At 43.4% G+C, this 25,506-nt stretch overlaps 1 protein-coding gene across 1 annotated transcript; it reads right to left on the bottom strand.

Moving 5' to 3' along the window:
• Positions 1-563: 563 nt before the first annotated feature.
• c25h9orf78 (chromosome 25 C9orf78 homolog) lies at positions 564-23,692 on the bottom strand. The gene is made up of 9 exons (XM_080212088.1): positions 23,517-23,692; positions 19,609-19,668; positions 15,879-15,930; positions 13,700-13,770; positions 11,788-11,868; positions 8,788-8,985; positions 5,307-5,443; positions 4,770-4,868; positions 564-1,740 (listed from the first exon to the last, which is right to left on the bottom strand). Exons 1-9 carry the CDS (start codon positions 23,594-23,596, stop codon positions 1,649-1,651), a joined length of 870 nt encoding a protein of 289 aa, XP_080068214.1. The 5' UTR covers positions 23,597-23,692; the 3' UTR covers positions 564-1,648.
• Between the last annotated feature and the right edge of the window lie 1,814 nt (positions 23,693-25,506).

A 25,506-nucleotide genomic window follows, 5' to 3' on the forward strand; every position in this document is an offset into this window, starting at 1 on the left:
CCACTTCTGCTCCTAATTCCTATGTAATTCCTATGCTGATGGGCTAACAAGTCTATTCCCATGTCATTTTCTTCAGCTTGGACGTTAGATCGCAACAAACTTTTTGTTAGACTGATCTTGCAGCCCACTGTCTGCTTCAGCTTTAACATAGTGAAGTTACCGTGAAAATCCCCTCGTCGCCACACTCCGGCACTTGTTTGGGTACACAGAGGGAATTTAGCATGGTCAATGCCTCTAACCAGCAAGTCTTGCAGACTGTGGGAGGAAACTGGAACACCCAGAAGAAAACCCACACAGACACAGGGAGAACATGCAAACTCCACACAGTGACCCAAGCTGGGAATCGAACCCGAGTCCCTGGCGCTGTGAGACAGCATTGCTAACCACTGTGTCGCCCACCGGTTTTGCACTCTGATAGCACAATGTCCGGGTTCTTAATGCACTTAATAATTTACCTTGCCCACTTTAAGCGCCCCAGTGGAGTTTCGGAACGCTTCTACGGCACTGTGCCAGTGCCGATTAGACTGCCACGCAAAATAAACCAGGAAAACATTTATATGAAATCAATAAACAAAGATAAGAAATTTATTTCAGATACATTTACAGCATAAAGACATGTTTAAACATATAAACCAAAAGAACCCATTTGTAACATCCATCTATCCTGAAATTAACTTACATGCAGAAATCACAGCAAGTTGAGAGATTGAATGTTTTACTGAGCAGTTTTGCAGATGAGTGAGCAAGTTAAAAAATTCAAGCCAATTTCAGGAGAGGAGATTATTTGCTTCTAGAACAGCAGTGTGTCACTGTGCATTATAAAACTACTGTGTGTGACACAATCCAGTCTTTAAAATACTGTCAGAATTACACATTGGGGGCACTAAAGCTATCTCAGCTCTTTTTAACAGTGGCCCTTTCTAACATTGTCATCTGCCACTGTCTATTCCTCCAGTTCAGTTTTCTGCAGGATTCAGAAGTGGAAATTCATATCCCCTTGAATTCATCATACCCTTGAGTCAAAGGAGGGCAGCTAAGATAGAACTCTCACCTCACTTCTATTGTTCCCTCTTGCATCAAGATCCTTTTTTTTGTTTAAATTAACAGTTATTTGGGATGTGGGACAAGTGCTGGAAAAAGGGATTAGCGCAACATCAGTGGTAGTTATTGTCGGTGCAGACTCGATGGGCCAAAGGGCCTTTTCTGCGCTGTACGACTTTGGGTGGAATTTTCCTGCTGCGCTCACCCCCCAAAACCAGAAAATCCCGCCCAAGGTCAATGGACCTTCGCATGGTCCACCCTCATCTGCTCGTGGTGGGCGGGACAGGAAAACTCTGCCCTGCTTTTCCCATGGCAGTCTGCGATCTGCCATTCAGCTTAGGTGCAAAGCAACAAAACCAGTTGGAACAAGTGTGAAGCAGTGAACACTTCCTTGGGTTTACAGCGTGGTCTAATATTGCAGCAACCTTTCCGATCCTATTCTGGCTGTACATTGGATAGAACGGTGTTGCTTCAGTCCTAGAAATCCAACCACTGTTCATTTCCCCGCTTCCTACCCCCCGGAACAGTTATCAGTCTTGTTTTTACACAAGGAATTTAGGATGCTGATGTTCACGTTAAAAAAAGACCCAAGATAGCGAGTTGCTCGTCAGTACCTTCTGCTCATTTTCTTGAACTTTTCGTAATGGTAATCGTCTGTAGCCTTTTCGTTGGAAGGACGTTTGCGATTCGGAGGAGATTCTGCACAACATAGAAAAAGGGATTTTTTTTCATAATAGGTTTGTTGCAGTGGCTTCTTTAAAACAGAAAATCATTAGAATTCAAACAGAAAACACAGCTAGCCCAGCATGGATCTTTTCAAGAAATTGAACAGAAGCACCAGTGACTTCTGAAGGAATCCCTCAACTGGGTGGCACGGTGGTTAACGCTGCTGCCTCGCAGTGCCAGGGATCCGGGTTTGATTCCAGCCTCGATCTGTGTGGAGTCTGCACATTCTCCCTATGTCTGTGTGGGTTTCCTCCATGTGTTGCAGTTTTCTCCCACACTCCAAAGATGTGCAGGTCAGGTTGATTGGCCATGCTAAATTGTCCTTTAGTGTCAGGGGGTTTAGCAGGGTAATGCTAAGGGGATAAGGCCTGGGTGGGAGTGTTGTCAGTGCAGGTTCAATGGGCTGAATGGCCTCCTTCTGCACTGTCGGGATTCTACGAACTTACTTCCAAGTGGTGTTTAACCACGAAGGGCGAGTTGTCCACTTTGGATTTGAGAAACAGATAGGTTTTTTCTCCCCTGAATCGCAAGTACTGAGGAACAATGGAGGTCAGAGGGTTAGATGTCCAGGGAAACAAATTGCTAAAAGCTAATTTTTCCCAGGGTAGAAATGTCAAATACTAGGGGACATAGGTTTAAGGTAAAAAGGGGGAAAGTTTAAAGCAAATGTAAGAAGCAGGTTTTTTTTTCCCACACAGAGGGTGGTAAAGTGCCTGGAATGTGCTGCCAGAGGTGGTGATAGAAGCAGAAACCACTGCAACGTTTAAGAAGCAGTTTGACAGATACATGAATAGGGAGTGAATAGAGGGATTCAGAACACATACAGGCACAAGGTCTTCAGTTTAGGAAGACATCATGTTGGCATAAGCTTAATGGGCCGAAGGGCCTGTTCCCTGTGCTGTACTGTTCTTTGTTCTAACGTACAACTCATCAAAAGAGCTGATGGTATGTTGCATTTATCTCAAGAAGGTAGGGATATAAAGAAGAAGTGATACTTCTATTGTAAAAGGTAAAGTCACTATAGTTCTGGATGATTATAGGCTGCTCTCCCTTTTGAGGGGGACAGCTGATTTAATCCGAGGATTATTACACCTCCAGCAAGAGAAAGCTTGAGAAGGTGGGGCGTTCATGAATAACCTCAGCCAGTTCGGGAACTGAACCTGCGCCGTTGGTGTCGCTCTGCATCACGAACCAGCTGTCCAGCCAACTGAGCTAAACTGACCCCTTCTGTTGTGTTGACTTGGTCAGACCCTATCTGGAATACTGCGTTTAGTTTTTGGCACCGGACACCAGGAATGATGAATTACCTTTGGAGTGGGTACAGCTCAGAAAGATACAGTATTCAGAGGGTTAAGTTAGAAAGACAGATGGCAGAAACTTGGCTTGAGTTTAGAAAATTGAAGGGTGATGCGAAATAGGATCACAGAATCCCAAAAGTACAGGAGGCGGCCATTCGGCCCATCGAGTCTACACCGATGGCATCTTACCCAAGTCTTATCCCCCTAACCCCATGTATTTACCCCATTAATCCCCCCAACCCACACATCCTGGGACACTAAGGGGCAATTTAGCATGACCAAACCACCTATCTTTGTTTAAAATTATGGGAGTTCAATACAGAGGAACTATTTCCTTTGGAGGTTGCGGGGGGAGGAGGGGGTGGAGAAAGAGATCGGGAACAAGGGGGTTCAATCTTAAACAAGGGTGCAACCTTTTAGGAGTGAAACCAGGAACTCCTGTTTCTACACGAAAAGATTGTCAGAAATCTGATCAGTGGCCGTTGGGTTAATTGAAATTTCAGAGCGAGATTGATAGATTTTATTTGGGAAAAGGTTCATTCAATTGCTAGGGATCAAAAGTGGATATAGAGAGTGTTGCACAGAGCAGCCAGGATCTGATGGAAGAGCAGAATAGGCTTGAGCAGCTGAATGGACTTCTGTCCTTCACTGTTAACGCTACTCTAGACACAGCTACAGCAATGTGTGCCAGACCAGAGTAGGCCAACATGTGCTCAGATTTTCTCTTCTGTAGAAGCAACTGTCCTTCCCATGTGATCTCCGCCAGACAGGCGTACTCAGCCAGGGAACGTGTTGCATGAGGAATTATCAATGGTCTAAATAACCACCGCCCTCTGAATTAACAATTTGTATTTATATAGCGCCTTTAAAGTAATAAAACGTCCCAAAGTGTTTCACATGAGCCTTCCAAACACTAAGCCATGTAAGGTTATATTAGGACAGATGGTCAAAGGCTTGGTTAAAGAGGGAGGCTTTGAGGTGCTCTTAGAGGAAGAGAGAGAGAGGTTGAGAGTCGGAGAGGTTTAGGGAGGGAATTCCAGAGCTTATGGCCTGGCAACTGAAGGAAGGGCCACCAAATAGTGGAGCAATTAATGTTAGGGAATGCTCAAGAAACCAGGGTTAGTTGAATAGAAATCACAGAATCTTTACAGTGTAGAAGGCTGCCATTTGGCCCATCAAATCTGCACCGAACACAATCCCTCCAGGCCCTATTCCTGTGACCCCACACATTTATCATGCTAATCCTTCTGACATTAAGGGGCAATTTAACATGGGCAATCTACCTAACCCACACATCTTTGAACCGAGGAAGGAAACCGGAACACTCGGAGGAAACCCATGCGGACACAAGGAAAATGTGCAAACTCCACACAGACAGAAGCTCAAAGCTGTGAATCGAACCAGGGTCCCAGGCACTATGATGCAGCAGTGTGCTAACCATTGTGCCACTCTGGAGAATGCACAGGCCAGAGGGGATTCCAGAGACAGGAGGTGACAAGGCCACAGAGGGATTCAGAAACAAAGAAAGAATTTTGAAAATCAAGTTGTTGCTTGACCGGGAACAGGGAATGAAGTGGAATTGAAAGTAGAAAATTCACATATTTGAATCTGCAGACAGCAGTTTAAATTTTTCAATCACTGTGCCAGGCATGGGCCATTATATTCCACAGATTAACAATGAAATGCTGACATTGATCTACTCACGTTCAGGTTCTGGTTTATCAGTGTCTCCCACTCTCAGGGGCCGGGGTTTTGCTTCCTCTTTATTGCGTTTTGCAGGTGCGTGCAATTCTTCCCGGTAAACTACAACAGATAACATGAGGCAATGGGAAACATGGACCAAGGATCCTGCTGTAACTATTTTATATCAGCTTCTTAAAAAATAATACACAGTGAGAAAAGTCATGCAGCATAAATAATCAAGTACAATTATTTTTTTCCCTCCAGCAAAGGAAACAATCCTCCATCTGAAATTGTGTTCCCTGACTGGCTAGTCCCACACAGTAAAAGGTTGGAGAGAATCCTGAGGGATCCCTTGGGAAGGAGGATTGTTGCACAGGTACAAAATCTAAACCCAAGGCTGAAACGGACTGTCTCTCAGCATTTAAAATGCTGTGACTCTGCACTTGTTGCTTTTGTTTTGTTTTCAGACTATGTTGAAGCTGCCTGGGTCACACGTACACAAGGGAACACACATCCTGAAATTGCAAAGGTCAATCACGGAGGTCTGTCAATACTTACACCGGTTGTGCTGAACATAGTTGACTGCGATGTTGGTGGGTACAAAGGAAGTGCCGTTGTCCTTCTTCTTGTTACGCTGTTCTGCCAGCAGCTGGGCTTTTGCCTCTTCAGTGCTGATAATATTCTTTATTTTTGCACTCAAAATTTAAAAAAAAAAATCAACGTACATATGAGAACAAAATAAATTCAGGCAGCAAGTTAGGGTCTGGGATGCATGTGCTGAAAGGGTAGTGGAAGCAGACTAGAATCCCTACAGTGCAGGAGGTGGCCATTCAGCCCATCAAGTCTGCACCGAGCACAATTTACCCTGCTAGTCCCCTGACCTAAGGGGTAATTTAGCATGGCCAATCAACCTAATCTGCACATCTTTGGAGTGTGGGAAGAAATCGGAGCTCCCGGAGGAAACCCAAACGGACACGGGAGAATGTGCAAACTTTGAACAGACAGTGACCCAAGCCAGGAATAGAATCTGGGTCTCTGGCACTGAGACAACAGTGCTAACCATTGTGCCACCCATAGTCCACCAGGACTGCACCGACAACAATCCCACCCAGACCCTAAGCCCACAACCCCTCATACTTACCCTGCTAACCCATAGCACTAGGGTCAATTTAGCATGGCCAATCAACCCAATCCATACATATTTGGACTGTGGGAGGAAACCAGAGCATCTGGAGGAAACCCACACAGACCCAGGGAGAACGTGCAATCTCCACACAGACAGTGACCCAAGCTGGGAATCGAACCTGGGCCCTTGGTGCTGTGACGCAGCATTGGTAACCACTGTGATTGAGTGGTGACTTTCAATTGGGAACTTGACAATTAGTTGAAGTGAAAACATTTGGGAGGATTTTGGGTCAAATTGTAAGGGCATGAGTGCACAAAAAAACCGCTTCCTGTGCTGTTTTACACTATGAAGTTGATGTAGACTGAAGCAGACATCTAACCTCATCTGAGAATATGGAACTGAAAGTGGATAAGGAGTTTGAACGGTCTGATGGCAGCCTATTGGAATACAGTGAAGTCTGAAAATTAAATCTGGAATAAGTATCTAACAAACAAAAAAAACAAACTGTCAGTTAGATACTGACAGCAGCCTCGACCAACTGCAGGAAACAGAAATCACAACCAAAACTACAACACTTACTTCCTCAGTAAAATGCAGCAATAATTAAATTAAACAATCCTGTGTTCAATCTGGGTCTAGATCAAAATCCTGGAACTCACTCCCTAACAGCTCTGTGGCAAAGAACAAGGAACACAGAAAATTATACACAGGAACAGGCCTTTCAGCCCTCCAAGCCTGCACTGACCATGCTGCCCGACTGAACTAAATCCCCTATCCTTCCGGGACCATATTCTTCTGTTCCGATCCTATTCATGTGTTTGTCAAGATGCCCTTTAAAAGCCACTATTGTATCTGCTTCCACTATCACCCCCGGCAGTGAGTTCCAGCGCACCCACCACCCTCTGTGTAAACAATCTGCCTCATACATTTCCTTTAAACCTTGCCCCTCGCAACTTAAACCTGTGCCCCCTACTAATTGACTCTTCCACCCGGAGAAAAAGCTTCTGACTATCTACTCTGTCCATGCCTCTCGTAATCTTGTAGACTTCTATGAGGTTGCCCCTCAACCTTTGTCGTTCCAGTGAGAATAAATCAGGTTTCTCCAACCTTTCCTCATAGCTAATGCCCTCCATACTAGGCAACATCCTGGTAAATCTTTTCTGTACCCTCTCCAAAGCCTCCACATCCTTCTGGTAGCGTGGCGACCAGAATTGAACACTACATCCCAAGTGCAGTCTAACTCAGGTTCTATAAAACCGCAACAAACTTGCCAATTTTTAAACTCAATGTCCTGGCTGAAGGCAAGCATGCCGTACGCCTTCTTGACTACGTTCTCCACCAGCATTGTCACTTTCAGTGATCTGTGTACCCATACACCCAGATCCCTCTGCCTATCAATACTCTGAAAGGTTCTCCACTTACTGTACATTGCCTATCTGTATTAGACCTTCCAAAATGCATTACTCACATTTGTATCTGAAGGTCCTGTGTAACTGCAACAACACATCCCTGCTCCTGTACTCGAAACCTCTTGCAATGAAGGCCAACATACCATTTGCCTTCTTTACCGCCTGCTCCACCTGCCTGCTTACCTTCAGCGACTGGTTCGCAAGGACACCCAGGTCCCACTGCACACTCCCTTTCCCAATTTACAGCCATTCAGGTAGTAATCTACCTTCTTGTTTTTGCTTCCAAAGTGAATAAACTCACATTTGTCCACTGATTTGCCCACTCACTTAACCTGTCAAGAACATGCTGAGGATCTCTGTATCCTCATCACAGTTCAACCTCCCACTCAACTTTGGTATTGTCTCCATTTTGTTCCCTCATCCAAATCATTAATATATGTTGTGAATAGCTAGGGTCCCAGCACCAATCCCTGTGCCACCCCACTGCCTGCTTATTTGAAGAGCACCTATTAATTCCTACTCATTGTTTCCTCTCTGCCAACCTCTGCTATCCATCTCCATACACTTCAAAAGGTGGCACATCACCATCTTCTCCAGGGCAATTGGAGATGGGTAATAAATGGTGATGTTGCCATTGGCAACCCACATCCCATTTACAAATAATAAAAAAAAACTGCAGTTATAGCAGATGTGATTGGCAGGGGAATCATCTCCATACTGGCCACGTTTTGAGGCGTCACTGTATGCAGTCAATTAAATTTGACTAATACACAACCTTAACCCTTGGGTTAGCACTGCTGCCTCATAGCGCCAGGGACCCGGGTTCGATTCCCGGCTTGGGTCACTGTCTGCACGTTCTCCCCGTGTCTGCGTGGGTTTCCTCGGGGTGCTCCAGATTCCTCCCACAGTCCGAAAGACATGCTGGTTAGGTGCATTGGCTGTGCTAAATTCTCCCTTAGTGTATCCGAACAGGCACTAGAGTGTGGTGACTAGGCGAGTTTTCACAGTAACGTCACTGCACTGTTGATGTAAGCCTACCTGTAATACTAATAAATAAATTTAAACAGATCCTGTAAAGATTGATACAGACCCTCCAGATAATAAATGTTCTGAAATTGGGAGCATGGTGAATAGATTTTTCAGTGGTATGACTACTAGGGTGGCACAGTGGTTAGCACTGCTGCCTTATAGCGCCAGGAAACCAGGTTGAATTCTCGGCCTAGTGTCACTGTCTGTGTGGAGTCTGCACATTCTCCTCATGTCTGTGTGGGTTTCTTCCCACACTCCAATGGTTGCAGGTTAGGTGGATTGGCCATGCTAAATTGCCCCATAGTGTCGGGAGGGCCTAGCTAGGTAAAGGCATGGGGTTGTGGCGATAGGGCCTGGGTGGGATTGCGTCACTGCAGTTTCGAAGGACGAATGGCCTCCTTCTGCACTGTAAGGATCCTACGAGCCCCTGTACAAACTTCAATTTCTTCGACTGGTTAAAAAGATAAACACTTACTCAATGCCCAGGTCCACCTCAGGAATGCCACTGAGCATCTGATTGGATAACATTTCCTCAGTGCGTTTGGCTGAGGAAACATTGATGCTATCGGGCAGCTCATAGAGTTGGTCCTCTGGATTTTTGATCTTTGCCTTCTGTTCCTCGTTCTCCAGGATTCCCTTCCTTCTCTTCAGTTCTGTCTCAATGTACTTCATCCTGACAGGGAACAATGAGTCACTCTCCAATACAGGTATGAATGAGGGCATTTGCTAAACAGAATAATGTGTCATAATCAGTCGACAGCTTCCAAATTCCTCAGTGCCTTATTACAACTTCTGATGGGACGCAAGGAGGAAATCAGCTTCCCCATCTGCCATAAATGTACCATAAATGCAAGAAGACTAAATAGCTGCCTGTGATATTTTTAATGCTATGTAGGAAGACAAAGCTTTGGAGAGGGTGCAGATATTTACTGGAGTAGTGTCAGGGATGAAAGACATCAGCAAAATGGTAAAATCAGTAAAAAGACACAGGGAATCTAGGAGTGTTCCATTTGGCAAGAAAAAGGATAAGGGAGAGATGATGTTCAAAATTACAATCCACTTCAATCGAGTAATTAAGGAGAAATTGTCAGAGAACTCAGATTTAAGAATCAGAGGGGAATTGAGAATTATTCTGACGTAACAAATTGCGGGCTAGGATGCTTCAGCTGAAAAAAGGTAGTGGAAGCAGATTCCATAGTAACTTTCTAATGGGAATTGGATAAATAATTGGAAAGATTTGCAGGGCAATGTGGTGAGTGAGAGTAATTGGATAGATCTCAAAGAGTTGACATGGACACAATGGACCAAACTACCTCCTCTGATCTCAACAAGAATGATCCTTGGAGATTATTTTTCCCAAGTTGTCCTTTCTAGTTCTGAGTGTTTCATCCGTAACCCTTTGCCTCTCTCAAAAGCATAACGCCAAAGTTGATAGAACAGTGATTATGATGCTAGTATTTTGTGAAAAAGCTCCCAAAAAAACATGTAAGCACTTTGACCGGATTGCTGGCAATCAGTCCTGTTCCTGCACAAACAGCGTGTTGTGAAGTTGGGGTTTGCAAAATTATAAAATCATTTTAAAATGCTAAGAGGTAAAAGTATTGCATTTATTTTTATTCATCCGTGGGGCATGGGCTTCGCTGGCTGGCCAGCATTTACTGCCCATCCCTAATTGTCCCTGTTCAGAGGACAGCTGAGAGTCAACCACATTGCTGTGACTCTGAACTCTCCACTCACCTGACGAAGGAGCAGCATTCCGAAAGCTAGTGGCGTTTACTACCAAATAAACCTGTTGGACTTTAACCTGGTGTTGTAAGACTTTTTGCTCTGGAGTCACACATAGGCCAGACTGGGTTAAGGATGGCAGATTTCCTTCCTTAAAGGAGATTAGTGAATCAGATGAATCAGGATTTTCTGACAATCGACAATGGTTTCACGGTCGTCATTAGGTTTTTAATTCCAGATTTTTAAATTGAATTCAAATCTCACCATGTGCTGTGGTGGGATTCGAACCCAGATCCCCAGAACATTAGCTGAGTTTCTGGATTAATAGTCTAGTGATAATACCACTAGGCCATTGCCCCCATATGTCCCTTTAAAAAGGCAGCATTTTTGCTGTGCTCAGAGAGTTAAAAAATGCAGGTATGTGTGGTGCCAGTACACAGACTGAAACATTATATCAAAGGCCAAACCGAGGATTGCCTTGGTAACAGGTTTCAGGCATTCAAATGATTGAATTTCGCTCAGTTTAAGTTAAGCATGTAGCTACCAGCAACCTATTAGATTTGAAATTGATGTTTTGGTAACCTGAGAACCAATCATAGTGTGAGAAATAATGATACGCCATTACGGGTATAAGAGATGGGGCAATGAGACAAACTGGGAGAGTACCCCTGCCATCTATCACTGTTCACAGCTTTCAGAGAGAGAGAAATGCTGGCTCTCATGGCTTTATTTATGTCTTAAAAGAAAGCCTCATCTCAATACTGAAGACAACAGAATATTCCAAAAGATGACAAAATTTAGAGAATGACTAAAAATTATAACTTTTTGTTAATAAGTGGGTTTGTCTAAACAGAATTCCATTAGAATTGTGTTTTATTGAGATTGTTAATAGATTGTTTGTTAATATTGAGATTGTTAACCTGTTCATTGTTAGTTAGATAAATAAATTGTTACTTGTTCACTTTAGAGAGTGTCTCAGGGAGTTATTTTGACTTAACCACTATAGGTTGCTGAAGAGCAGATCGCACTATTTCTCACAAACTTTTAACAGTGTATGAGGTACTCTTTGAGTGGTTAGGTTTTAGTTATCAGGCAGGGATCAACCTCCGCTTCATAACAAGCGTCACACAAAATTAATTTACATCTGATCAGATTTGAACTTAATATGCAAAAAAAACCAAGGTCTCGGAGTTTACTTTGATCAGGGGCAGCTGCACTAAAACACTCAAAATAGCTGTGACAGAAAAAATATTGCAGACGTTTTAAATCAAATACAAACAGGAAATGCTGGGAACACTCAGTATGTCTGGCAGGAACAGTAGAGACTGAAACATAGTTAACATTTCAGGCTGACAACCTTTCCACAGGACTTTCTGATCAAGGATCACTGATCCTGACACATTAACTGTTTTTCTCTCGTCAAAGATACTGCTTGACTTGCTGGGTGTTTCCGGCACTTTCTCCTTCAATTCCAAATAGAGAGTTGGAACAGTTTGATTTTTCTGGAAACAGATGAACCGCGTACTAGAGGGGATTCAGGTTGACAATGCTTGACTCAGAGGTGGTCTCTGGCCAACAAAAGAGGCAAGGGTTGTCTGCCCGGCATCTGTGTGAGCACGACAGGTCACGAGGATGGTAAAGCGAGACAGTGCACACAACGTAAACTCAACATTATTGTACCAGTACACGCAAAGCGAGAAAACAAAACTAAGTTCATTCTCCCTTCTCACTACACAACATCGAGACATACATGTCGGCGTCTTCATCACGTCGGTTTGTCTCCACTGAAAACGACGTCCCCAGGTTCAAGTCTGTGTCTTCCTCTTCGACCCTGAAAGAAGAGAAAACATGTTCAATTCTCTGGTCAGCCAGCCTTGCTTTCAGGTGGCAAAAGAGGGAGGGAGGAAAATCTTTGCAATGTGCATTTTCATCTTGGGTGAATTTCAAGGCAGCATGGTGACACAGTGGTTAGCACTGCTGCCTCACAGTGCCAGAAACCTGGGTTCAATTGGGTCACTGTCTGTGTGGAGTCTGCATGTTCTCCCCATGTCTGCGTGGGTTTCCTCCAGGTGCTCCAGTTTCCTGCCACAGTCCGAAAGATGTACTGATTAGATGCACTGGCTGTGCTACATTCTCCCTCAGTGTACCTGGACAGGCATTAAAATGTGGCGACAAGGGCATTTTCACAATGACTTTATTGCAGTGTTAATGTAAGCCTACTTGTGACATTAATAAACAAACTTTAAACTGAAGCATCATAAAACATTTGTGATAGCCATTTTATTCACCACAATTTGCATTCCCCTCACTTTTCTTTATCTCATGGGTCAATGACTGACGGGCAAAAAACAGAATAAGAGAATTAACATGTTCTATAACACCGCAGAAACAAATGGGAATGCACATAAATTGAACATCACAAACGTATATAGAATCCTACAGTGCATAGGAAGGCCATTCGGCCCATCGAGTCTGCACCGACCACAATCTCAAATGCCCTATCCCATTACTCCATGTATTTACCTTAGCTGGTTCCCCTGATACTAACGGGCAATTTAGCATGGCCATTCCACCTAACCTGCACATCTTTGGACATTGAAAGGAAACCAGAGGCCTGGAGGAAACCCAAGCAGACATGAGGAGAATGTGTAAACTCCACACCGACAGCGACCCAAGCCGGGAATTGAACTCGTGTTCCTGGTGCAATGAGGCAGCAGAGCTACCCACGATGCCACCCTGTTGCCCGTATATAACTACATGGCTGCCATTTTGTCTTCTTCAAAGCATAAATTCTGCTTGAAGTTGAGCCTGAAAGAGAACTCAGTTAAAGAGCTGGTCAAATTCAATTAAATAATTAAATGAACTATAAATGGTAAATCTTTGCTATGTTTCTGATTCCCCACTGTGAAAAATTCTTCTAGGTGGCCTGATTAATTTAAAGACTAAATCTTTTTGTTAAACATTTCATTTCACAAATGCAAAAAAAGTTTATTTAGTTCAATGAAATTCTTCAATTAAACTAGTTTTATTAAAACATTGCAATGTTAGAATCAAAAACATTACAAATTAAAAATATTAAGACAAATTTGTTTTGGCGGAAAGAAAGATCTGAGTTTACCTACACAGCAAATTAGTTATGAGACATTCTCAAAAGATCGAGTTCTTGCCAAAAAGCAGAGTAGTTTTTTTTTAAAATCAGATTATAGAGGCCAGCACATAATTAAAAGCAATTTCATTCACTCACTGATCTGTCAATCTAACAATGGCATGTCCTTTAATCAATTATAGTTTGACACCTTCAAATATTGATATCTGTCATTCATCTGTCCCTTTTACGAAAGTTCTCTCCCAAAAATGGCTTCTTATGGTGTAGCATTTCTCTAACCAGTTTAAACCGGATCTAATACCAAATGAAGGCACCTTTATCTTTTGACATTATTCCCCTGCCTGGGTAATTTACTTTATTGCATAATTTGTGTTTGACTTATGCTGATATCTTTCATTTCACTGGCATGTTACAAATTAATTTCTTAGATGAAATCTTTATTAACATGTTACTTAAACCTTACGTATTATTCTCAAACCACATATTAAAACATTAGCTGCTAATTATCCTCATGTTGGGTATTTTAGAACGAATCAGACTTCTCAATGACACCCACCTCTCTCGCTTTTTGTCCTTTATCATCTTCATGTCAATCATCCCGCCTGTCTTTAGTTTAAAAGGATCATCCTGCACACAACAAAAAATACATTGCAAGTTTTTAAGCATATTTCCAAACAAATACAGTATCTCGCACATCTTTTAAAAAATAGCAAATTCAGTGATGTTCCTTAAATATCAGGACAGATTTTAAAAAGTGGACAAGTTCCCAGCTCAGTCACACACTACTCCAAATACACAGTGACTCAATACCATGCTCTTCAGAAGAGCATCTGAAGCACTTTACAAGATGGAGGTGGTTTCACACTGGCGGAAATGGAATGTAATTTTGGGGGGGGAACTAAAGGCATGGTTGGAGGATTAAGCTTCGGGGAGTCTTGAAGTAAAAGAGTTCAAAAAAGGCAACGTGGCTACAAAAACCATCCATCCTGCCTCTGTTTTTGTGTACTAGTAATCTGTGAGCTCAGTAGAAAACCTCATGAGCAGCTGATAAATTTTGGGCACGCTTTTTGCCAGCTGTACAAGCAAGTAAACACGATACTGGGGTGAAGCACGACTGTGAGCAAACCCCACCCATTCCCCTCTGAATACCTCAGCCATACCAGCCTGGCCAACACTACTGAACCAACCACACCTCTGCTGCTCACCTGAAGTGATTGTAGCATGTGCACACAAAAACAGCGGGCACCGTTACCCTCAACATTACTTTGACAGCAAATTATGACCCAATAACTTCAAAAGAGGAATTGGATAAATAATTGAAGCGAATTTTTTCAGGGGTGGGGCTAATTGGATAGTTCATTCAAAGAGCATGTCAGAGGCAGAATGGGTCACCTTCTGTGGTGAAGGATTCCTTGATAAAACAGAAAGCAGTGTGGTCTAGTATCTTCAATGACAGTGACTAGACCATGAGTTATCTGTTAGGCTTGAGTATTAGGTGAAGGCCCATGTTCCAAATATACATATCTTTTGGCATATCTGTTGTCAGATTGCTTATCATAACATCCCATACTGGACAAATAGAAACATCCTCCAATTAAATAATGGAATCAATGAAGCGATTGTCGACAGTCTCTGTTTTAAACTCCATTCCCTCACAACTGACTCCATTAATCTCCGTGGCAAGTGTCTGAGGTCGAACTAGACTGTTTACAACCTTGACTCATAGAAATCAGAAGCAGTAGACTATTTGGCTCTTCAAGTCTATGCACCATTCACCTTGATCATGTTTGATCATCAAATTCAATATTCTGATCGCACCCCCCCCCGCCAATATCCCTTTAGCCCCAAGGGCTATATTCAATTTCTTGTTGAAATCATATGTTTTAGCCTCAACTACTTTCTGTGGTAGTGAATTCCACACATTCATTAACCTCCTGGTGAAGAAATTTCTCCTCATCTCAGTTCTAAAAGGTTTACCCCTTATCCTCAAACTATGACCCTCCTAGTTCTGGATCCCCTACCATTGGGAACATTCTTTCTGAATCTAACCTGTCTAACCCTGTTAGAATTTTATAAGTTTCTACGAGAACCCCTCTCACTCTTCTAAACTCCAGTGAATATAACCCTAAAAAAAAGCTTCTGGCCACACGTCCACACCACAATATATCCAATTTCCACCTCCCTAACAAGGGACCTTGTCTCTGCCTCAGCTCATCTGCTGCTGAAACCCTCACCCATGCCTTTGCACCCTCTAAGCTCGATTACTCTAATGCAGTACGCCTTTTGTAAATTTGAAGTCATTCAAAACTCTGTTACCCATGTCCTTAACTTGCACTAAATCTCATTCACCCATTACCCTGTTCTTCACTGATCAATGCTTGGTTCCAGGTCAGCAGGATTTGATTTCCAAATCCCTCCATTAGCCTGGGTGCTCCCTATGTCTGTAATCTTTTCCAGCTCTGTAATATCCACGTTCGTCTCAGTCTGGCCTCTTGGATAATCCCCAATTTAAATTGTTCCATAATTTAGTCTGCAGCTGCTTCCACTCTGAACGACTCTATCTTTCTTCCTTCAAAGTACTCCTATAAAATCTACCTCTTTCTCACCATCAAATTTTGCTGCATGATGCTTGTGTGTAGGGTTTGAGGATGTCTGATTCAGGGCGCTATATAAATCTAAGTTTTTGTTGTTGCTGCTGCACTGAAATTCACACATTATGACACAAAACAACTCACCACAGTTGATGTTTCTTCCGGTACTTGCTCTCCAACCAGCAGGGCGGCAGCACTGTAACCAACAACACAATGGGAAGTGACTCAGGGTATCCACTTTTTGCTTGGTGCATCCTTCCAATGACACAATAGAGGCTCACTGTCCATGTTAGCATCACTGAAGATTATAAATCTTGTTTCCTGAATGGCCAACCCGAAGGTCCAATTGTTGTTTCATTTAAACCTTCCTTTGCTGCAATTTTAAGCTTATTCTAATACTAGCTCCTACCTTTCAGTTTTTTTAGAACAATGACATTTCAAACAGTGAGTGCATTAAATATACTGCATGTTTGTTTTAAATTAATTAATGGAAAGCTGGCTTGACCAACACTGCCCATCCTTAATTGTCCTCGAGGTGGTGGTGAGGTGCTTTCTCAAATACAACTGAATGATATGAGGGTGGCACAGTGGTCAGCACTGCTGCTTCACTGTGCCAGGACCCGGGTTCAATTCCCGGCTCGGGTCACTGTGTGGAGTTTGCACGTTCTCCCCGTGTCTGCATGGGTTTCCTCTAAGTGCTCCAGCTTCCTCCCATACTCTGAAAGGCGTGCTAGTTAGGTGCCGGAGTGTGGCGACGAGGAGAATTTCACAGTAACTTCATTGCAGTGTTAATGTAAGCCTTACATGTGACTAATAAATAAGCTTTAGAGTCCCTACAATGCAGGTGAGCCGACCACAATCCCGCCCAGGTCCTATCCCCGTGACACTGCATATTTACCCTGCTAACCCCCTTGACACTGGGGCAATTTAGCACAGCCAGTCAACCTAACTTGCACATCTTTGGACCGTGGGAGGAAAGCAGTGTACCCAGAGGAAACCCACACAGACATGGGGGAACATGCAAACTTCACACAGGCAGTGACCTGAGGTCAGAATTGAACCTGGGTCCCTGGTGCTGCAAGGCAGCAGGGCTAACCACTATGCCTCCCACCTACAAGACATGATTGGCAGTTAAGAGTCAACTGTGGGCCTGGAGTCATGTATAGTCCAGACCAGGTAAGGACAGCAGATTCCCTTCTCTAATGAATGGTTGATAGTAGCGCAATTAACATCTATATATTTATAATATATATTTTCTAATGTTCCTGTAGAATGTTTAAAATTTCAGCTTTATTCAACGGGCAGTCGGTGTGTTTAGAAAACATTTAGTTCAAGGGTTGTAAAAGCAAGTTAATTACTCATTTCAGATAGAACGTGTTACTTTGATAGAGCAAATAGACTTTTGTTTACACAAAAGATACCTTGAGAAGTTGATTGACAGGGTTATGTGATAACGTGACTAATGTGCAGAGTTAGATCCATAGTAGGGAAAAACTGGGCAATTGCTGTTAAAGTCAGAGGCACGTGCAGAATTCACTCTGTCCACAAAATCTCTCTGAAAGCTTCAAGACTATTAACAGAATTTAAAGTAAGTATGTCCGTGTTTGCTAACTATATTGATTTAGAAATGGTTCTGGTTTATGGACGAATGATACTCATTTAGAACTGGAATAGTCATTAGCTAGAAAGTGAAGTTGCTTCCTTTCATTTTTAAATATTGCTCAACTGTTAATGGTTGAACTGCTTCATTTGTTGTAGTTATATTTAAACTTCATTATTAAATAAAGTAAAGATCTATACTTTGTCAGTGGGATCACTCCTGGAGAGAAATATCCTAGCCTCAAATCTGTGCCAAAAAGAGAAAAAATTGTTGGGGTCTAATCTGGTTTCCTTTGGCTTCTGATTCCGGACCCTAACAAGGGCATCAATGCATCAGATGGGTTTGGACAATAATTGGCAGTTTCATAGTCACTGTTACCGATATTAGTTTTTTTAATTCGGGATTTAATTACCCGAATTTAACTTCCCCAGATGCTGTGCTGCATTGGAATTCTTGGATCTGTTCTTGAACATTAGCCCACACTTCTTGGTTATTTGTCAGTGACATAACTATGATACTACTGAAAGCCATAGTATACCACAACCACTGCTTGACTTCACATAACACACCCTCCGAAAAAAAGTATGTTAGTTTCTATTCACGAAGGAGAACTCTTGCCAAAGTCATTAATGTTTATGGTTTCATAGAATCCTTACAGTACAGAAGGAGGCCGTTCAGCCCATCGAGCCTGCTACCAACAACAATCCCATCCCATCTCCGTAACCTCACATATTTACCCTGTCAGGCCCTCTGAAACCAGAGTCAGTTTAACATTGCCACTCAACCTAACCTGCACATCTTTGGACTGTGGAAGGAAACCAGAGCACCCGGAGGAAACCCATGCAGACATGGGGAGAACGTACCACACAGTGACCCAAGCCAGGAATCAAACCCAGGTCCATGGTGCTGTGAGGCAGCAGTGCTAACCACTGTTCCGTCATGTATCCAGACACTCCTGCAGGAGATCAGCATCCTGGGGATTCTTCCTGTCAGAGAACACGTCAGCAATCAAGGGCATTCAGCTTCTGATCTTCGAGTGAGCATTCTCCAAGACAGTCTTCAAGTCACACGACAACGCAGAATTGCCAACAGCCAAGTTCCGCACACGAGGACGGCCTCAACCGGGATCTAGGGTTCATGTCACACTATCTGTAACCCCCATGACTTGCCTGGGCTTGCAAAATCTCACTAACTGTCCTGACTTGAGAGAGTTCGCACCTCTTTAACCTGTGATGAAACCTCTCTCCACTTGCATTGTCCATTCCTGTAAAGGCTTGATTACCAGTTAAGACTCAGATTCCATCCATTATCTTGTAATTGAGTTTGTGAAATATATGCTCTGTTTGTGAACTCCTTCACGTGATGAAGGAGCGACATTCCGAAAGCTCGTGCTACAAATAAACCTGTTGGACTTTAACCTGATGTTGCGAGACGTCTTACTGTATCTTACTACAAATGCACGCATTTAGCGCTTTTATCCCATTTATCCCTCAACTCTCCCAGACAAGTTGTCTTTATTCCCCATTCCCCAGCTTCTTTAAAATCAATCATGCGTGCACACACATACTTCTTTACAGAATAACACAATATATACAAGACAAAATATTTTAAAAATCCATCCTCTCATCTCCTGGCTACACACAGGTCCATTGCATTCAGAATCACATTACTGAAGGCACTACATAGTTCCCCAACTCACCACACTATATTTAAACCTTGCAATCACACACTGACATGACTTCTCATACATTTAAAAATGTTGGCCCTCTCAGAATATGGCCATTTGTTTTGGATTCTAGTCACTTTCCCAATCCTCATTTTGCCAAATGTGATCACATTATGGTCATTCGTACCCAAAGCCTCATACACCTTTGAGTTCAGAGCAGAAAGAATTCTGTTGGCACTAATGCAACGTGCTGTGGCTCTTTTGAAAGGCATTTTCCACCATTACGTTAAGACATGGGTTCACAGAAATTCTGAGTTGTAACAGAGGGCTGTGGAGGCCAGGTCACTGAGTGTCTTTAAGACAGAGATAGATAGGTTCTTGATTAATAAGGGATTCGAGGGTTACGGGGAGATGACAGGAGAAAGGAGATGGAAATCTTATTAGCCATGATTGAATGGCAGAACAGACTCAATGGGTCGAATGGCCTAACTCTGCTTCTATATCTTATGGTCTTATGACATGTGCACATTGTACCTACAGTTCAAAGGTTACTTTGACATAAAATGTCTGGTGGTGGGTACAGGCTCTGCCCGTTGATTTGTACCTACCTCACTCCATTTTGTCTTCTCCTCAGACTCTGAATTTCCTTCAGTTCATCCAGTTTTGACCTTCAGAAACAAGATTACCATTGGTAACTCAGGAAAAAATATATTCTACGAAAACTTCAGAGCTACAGAAAGTGCAAGCAAAAGATATTTATCTTGCTTGTATGTCTAACGACAAACTGGTAAGCTCAAGGCTTTGTGGCACTGAATTTGACTTAATTTAATTCAACTGAATGTAATCAGGTAAGGCAGAGAGGGGATGTATCCCCTTTTCTTATTTCTCTGCCACTTTGCATTCGGCTCACGTCCAAGCCTTGTTGCCCCTTGCGATGCTTTGCCCTTATATTGTGGCTTGTTGTCTTTTGTCCCCTGCAGTTTTTCCATTTTTATTCCATGTTTGTCTTTTTTTGTGCAGATTGGTGGACGGACAGAATACAATAACTGACAGTCACTATAACTTGGCTTGTTTTTACACTTTTAGCAACCAGTGATTAAAGCAGTCAGGGTAATCATCTGGTTACAATGACTCATTTGCAGCCTTACTGCATCTGCACACAATGCAAAATATCAAACTCGTCATATCAGTGTTACCACTAGAGGACAGTATAACTACATTTTAAAACAGTTTATAATCAAACTTTGCTTTGCCGTGCCGACTTGCAACAGTCCTTTAGCAACCTGACCTAAATTAGGATTGTCTAATTAGCGCAATTGATCCGTATCACCTTCCTTATTTTACTTTTAATGTTAAAAATGAGTTAACTTTTTTGATTAGTCACAAGTAAGGCTTACATTAACACTGCAATGAAGTTACTGTGAAATTCCCCTAGTCGCCACACTTCAGCACCTGTTTGTGTCAATGCACCTAGCCAGTACGTCTTTCAGACTGTGGGAGGAAACTGGAGCACCTGGAGAGGATCCACGCAGACAAGGTGCGAACATGCAAACTCCATACAGTGACCCAAGCTGGGAATTGAAACCGGGTCTCTGGGGTTGTGAGGCAGCAGTGCGAACTACTGTGCCACATACAACAATTTAGGACAAGTTTTAATGTTAATTTAGGCCACTATATGATCTGAGAGTTTGAATCCAGTTCACTAATATTCTTTCAGAGAGGAAACCTCATGTTATTGGACAGTGAGGGGCTATTTCCCAGGGTGGAAATGTCAATTACAAGGGGCACAGGTTGAAGGTGAGGGGGATGGGGGGAATGTTTAAGAGAGATGAGTGGGGGAAGTTTTTCCACAGAGAGTGGGGGTGCCTGAAACGCGCTGCCAAAGGAGGTGGTGGAAGAAGGCACATTAGCAATATTCAAGGCATTGATAGACGCACAAATGGGAGGCAAACAGAATGACTGAAACCATGGGTAGTGGAAGACACAAATAACACACCAAAAATTGATGACAGGAAGACTATGGTAGTGAAGACATCGAAACAATCATTATCACTCAAGAGGTAATGTTGGGCAAGCTAATGGGGGGGGCTAAAGATAGACAAGTCTCCTGGTCCTAATGGAATGCATCCTAGGGTACTAAAAGAGATGGCGGGGGGAAATGGCAAGTGCAATAGTGGTAATTTACCAAAATTCATTGAACTCTGGGACGGTTCCGGCAGATTTGAAAACAGCAAATGTGACACCATTGTTTGAAAAAGGAGAACAAAAGGTAGGGAACTATAGGCCCGTTAGCTTAACTTCTGTACTGGCGAAAATGCTGGAAGAAATAGCAAGACATCTGGATAGAAATTGCCCCTTTGGGAAGATACAGTACGAATTTATGAAAGGTCATGTTTAACTAACTTATTGAAATTCTTTAAGGACACTATGAGCACGATAGACAAGAGGAAACCCATGGATGTGGTCTATCTGGATTTCAGGAAGACATTCGACAAGGTGCTGCACAAAAGGCTGCTGCATAAGATAAAGCTGGACAGTGTTACGGGTAATTTATTAGAATGGCTAGAGGATTGGTTAACTAACAGAAATCAAAGAGTGGGGATAAATGGGTGTTTTCCTGTTTGGCAATCAATGACTAATGATGAGTGTTGGGACTGCAATTGTTTACAATTTACATAGATGGTTTGGCGTTGTGGACCAAGTGTAGTGTGTTAAAGTTCACAGATTACACTAAGATGAGTGGTAGAGCAAAGCGTGCAGAGAACACAAAATCTGCAGAGGGACACAGATAGTTTAAGCAAGTGGGCAAGGGTCTGCAGATGGAGTGCAATGTTGCTAAATGTGAGGTCATCCATTTTGGTAGGGACAATAGCAAAATGGACTATTATTTAATTAGTAAAAAATTGCAGCATGCTGTTGTAGAGGGGGACCTGGATGTCCTTGTGCACGAATTGCAAAAAGTTGGTTTGCAGGTGCTGCAGGTAATTAAGGCAGCAAATGGAATTTTGTTTTTCATTGGTAAAGGAATGGAATCTAAAAACAGAGAGGTTATGTTGCAGCTGTATGAGGTGCTGGTAGGACCACACTTGAAGTACTGTGTATAGTTTTGGTCTCCTTACTTGAGAAAGGATATACCAGCATTGGAGGGGGTGCAGAGAAGATTCACTAGGTTGATTCCAGAGTTGAGAGGGTTGGCTTATGAGCAGAGACTGAGTAGACTGGGACTACATTCATTGGAATTTAGAAGAATGGAGGAGGGATCTTATAAAAACATAAGAAATTATAAAGGGAACAGATAAGATAGAAGCAGGAAGTTTATTTCCATTGGCGGGTGAAACTAGAACTAGGAGGCGTAGCCTCAAAATAAGCAGGAGCAGATTTAGGAGCAGGTGGCATGGTAGCACAGTGGTTAGCACCGCTGCTTCACAGCTCCAGGGACCTGAATTTGATTCCTGGTTTGCGTCACTGTCGGTGTGGAGTTTGCACATTCTCCTCATGTCTGCGTGGGTTTCCTCCCACAGTTCAAAGATGTGCAGGTTTCGCTGATTGGCCATGTCCTAAGATGCATAGGTTAGAGGGATTAGTAGGTAAATATGTAGGGATATGCGGATAGGGCCTGGGTAGGATTGTGGTCAGTGCAGACCACAAATGGCCTCTTTCTGTACTGTAGGATTTCTATGACTGATCTGAAGAGGGGCCTCTTCACCCAAAAAGAGTTGTGAATCTATGGAATTCCCTGCCCAGTGAAGCAGTTAAGGCTACCTCATTGAATGTTTTTAAGGCAAAGATAGGTAAATTACTGAACAGTAAAGGAATTAAAGATTATGGTGACCGGGCAGGTAAGTGGAGCTGAGTCCATGAAAACATCAGACATGATCTTATTGAATGGTGGAGCAGGCTCGAGGGGGCCAGATAGCCTGCTCCCGCTCCTAGTTCTTATGTTCCAGATCTTATGTTCTGAAGCTGTTGGATTGAAAGGTTGAATGCGCAGCACTGTGGTGCAGTGGTTAGCACTGCTGCCTCACAGTGCCAGGGACCCGGGTACAGTTCCCAGCCTTGGATCACTGTCCGTGCGGAATCTGTAACTATGGATCAGGGCTGTATCATTTCCCTTTTTATACTTCATGACATTGGTCGGGCTGTAGATAAATTTAATTTGAATTAAATTAAAAGTGGAATTTAAAAGGGTGGCACAATGGTTAGCACTGCTGCCTCACAGCGCCAGGGAACTGGGTTCGATTCCCAGTTTGGGTCACTGTGTGGAGTTTGCACATTCTCCCCGTGTCTGCATGGGTTTCCTCACAGTCTGAAAGACGTGCTGGTTAGGGTGCATTGGCTATGCTAAATTCTCCCTCAGTGTATCCAAACAGGCACCGGAGTGTAACAGTAACTTCAATGCAGTGTTAATGTAAGCCTACTTGTGACACAAATAAACTAACTTTAACAGTTATGTGCTCCTGAATGGGCTGTTCTCAGGGAGAGGGCCTAGCCTGCCCACTGAAGCCTCGGCTCTCACCTGACCTCCACGACCCTCTGCTCGTCCTCCTCGTCCGACTCCTCCTCTCTCCTTCTCCGGTAACTTTTCCCCGCCGGCATTTCCAGCTGGCGCCTCCTCCTTCGAGGACAATAACACTCCAAAGCAAAAACTCTGAGCAACCCGCTCCCGAGTTTGGTCGCGCACTGACTAGCGGGGGAGGGGGTGGAAGGTTCTGGGAGACGGACACAAGGGCACTTCCGGTCCCTCCGACGACTTCCGGTTGCTCCTGGACTACATCGCCCACAATGCAACGGGGCACCTGATCATGTGATCCACTCCCGGGTGTTGCAATTCACACACAGATAACAATGGACCATTGGAAGCCGCAGTTTGAGGTTAAAGTTTATTGATTAGTGTCACAAATAAGGCTTACATTAACGCTGCAATGAAGTTACTGTGAAAATCCCCTAGTCATCACACTCCGGCGCCTGTTCGGGTCCACTGAGGGAGAATTTAGCATAGCCAACGCACCGAACCAGTACGTTCTTTTGGACTGCGGGATGACACCCACACAGGCACAGTGAGAACATACAAAGTTCTGCACAGACACTAACCCAAGTGGAGAACCAAACTCGGGTCCCGGTGCTCTGAGACATCGTAGAATCAGTGCAGGAGGAGGCCATCAAGTGCACCAACAACAATCCCACCCGGGCCTTGTCCTTATAACCCCACATATTTACCTCACTAATCCATCTAACATACATATCCTGGGATGCTCAGGGGCAAATCAGCATGGCGAATCAACCTAGCCCACACATGTTTGAACTCTGGGAGAAAACCGATGCACCGGAAGAAACTCACACAGACACAGGAGAATGTGCAAACTCCACACAGACTGTCACCCAACCTGGGAATTGAACCTGGGTCCCTGGTGCTGTAAGGCAGCAGTGCTAACCACTGTGTCACCCATGTTTTCATTTCCCCCTTAAAATGTTAGCTGTGGGTAGTATTGTTGTTTTAATTGGTCAGAAAGTTTGAGTTCAAGACTCATTGAAGACTTGACCATGCCAATCCAGATTGACACTACCGACTGGCACTCACTACTGAGGCAGTGCTGCACTGTTAAGTGCCATATTTCAAAGTAGACATTAAACTGAGGTTCTATCTGCACTCTTGGGTGGATGTAAAGATCCCGTGGCTCTATTTTGACAGAACGAGCATGAATTGTCCTTGGGGTCCTGCTTGATATTTACAATCAACATCACAAATCATTGTCATGTAACTGTTTGGAGGAGATTGTTGTATGCAGTCTATGAAATTATCATCAATTGTGAGCAAAACCTCATCTGGTTCACTGCTATCCTTCAGGGAAGGAAATTTGCTATACTTACCAAACTGCAGAGACCATTTGGCCCATCGAGCCTGCACCAACAACAATCCCACCCAGTCCCTATGCCCATAACCCCACGTTATTTATCTTGCTGGACCCCCTAACATTATGGGGCAATTTAGCAGGGCCAATCACTATAACCCTGTCTTACATCCCTGCTGTCATTATAAGTAAATCCCCTCTAATTGTGTTCTAGGTTCATGACTGCAGTGAAGATGAAATTAACTGCACTGATGAGACTAGGACACAATTGATCGTTAATGAACAGGAGAATAAGGCAGTGGGATAGCAAGATCCCCACACACCTTGGATATATTCGCTTCCACCAGGAAAAAGATACAACTGACTCAAGAACCTCTTCTTCGTTGCCCTTATCAGACTTTTGAATGGGCCTACCTTGCATTAAGTTGATCTGTCTCTACACGCGAGCTATGATTGTAACATCACATGCTGCACCCTCTCCTTTCCTTCTGTATGAATGGTATGCTTTGGCTGTATAGCACGCAAGAAATAATACTTTTCACTGTATACCAATACATGTGACGATAAGAAAATGAAAATCAAATGTTGGGTGGCAAATAAGGTGGAGGGATAGCCCTGTTGGGAAGGGGAATAGGGTGTTGGGATACCCTGTTTGTC

The sequence above is a fragment of the Carcharhinus amblyrhynchos genome, chromosome 25, assembly GCF_965287045.1.
Source record: "Carcharhinus amblyrhynchos chromosome 25, sCarAmb.v2.hapA, whole genome shotgun sequence".
Taxonomy (NCBI): domain Eukaryota; kingdom Metazoa; phylum Chordata; class Chondrichthyes; order Carcharhiniformes; family Carcharhinidae; genus Carcharhinus; species Carcharhinus amblyrhynchos.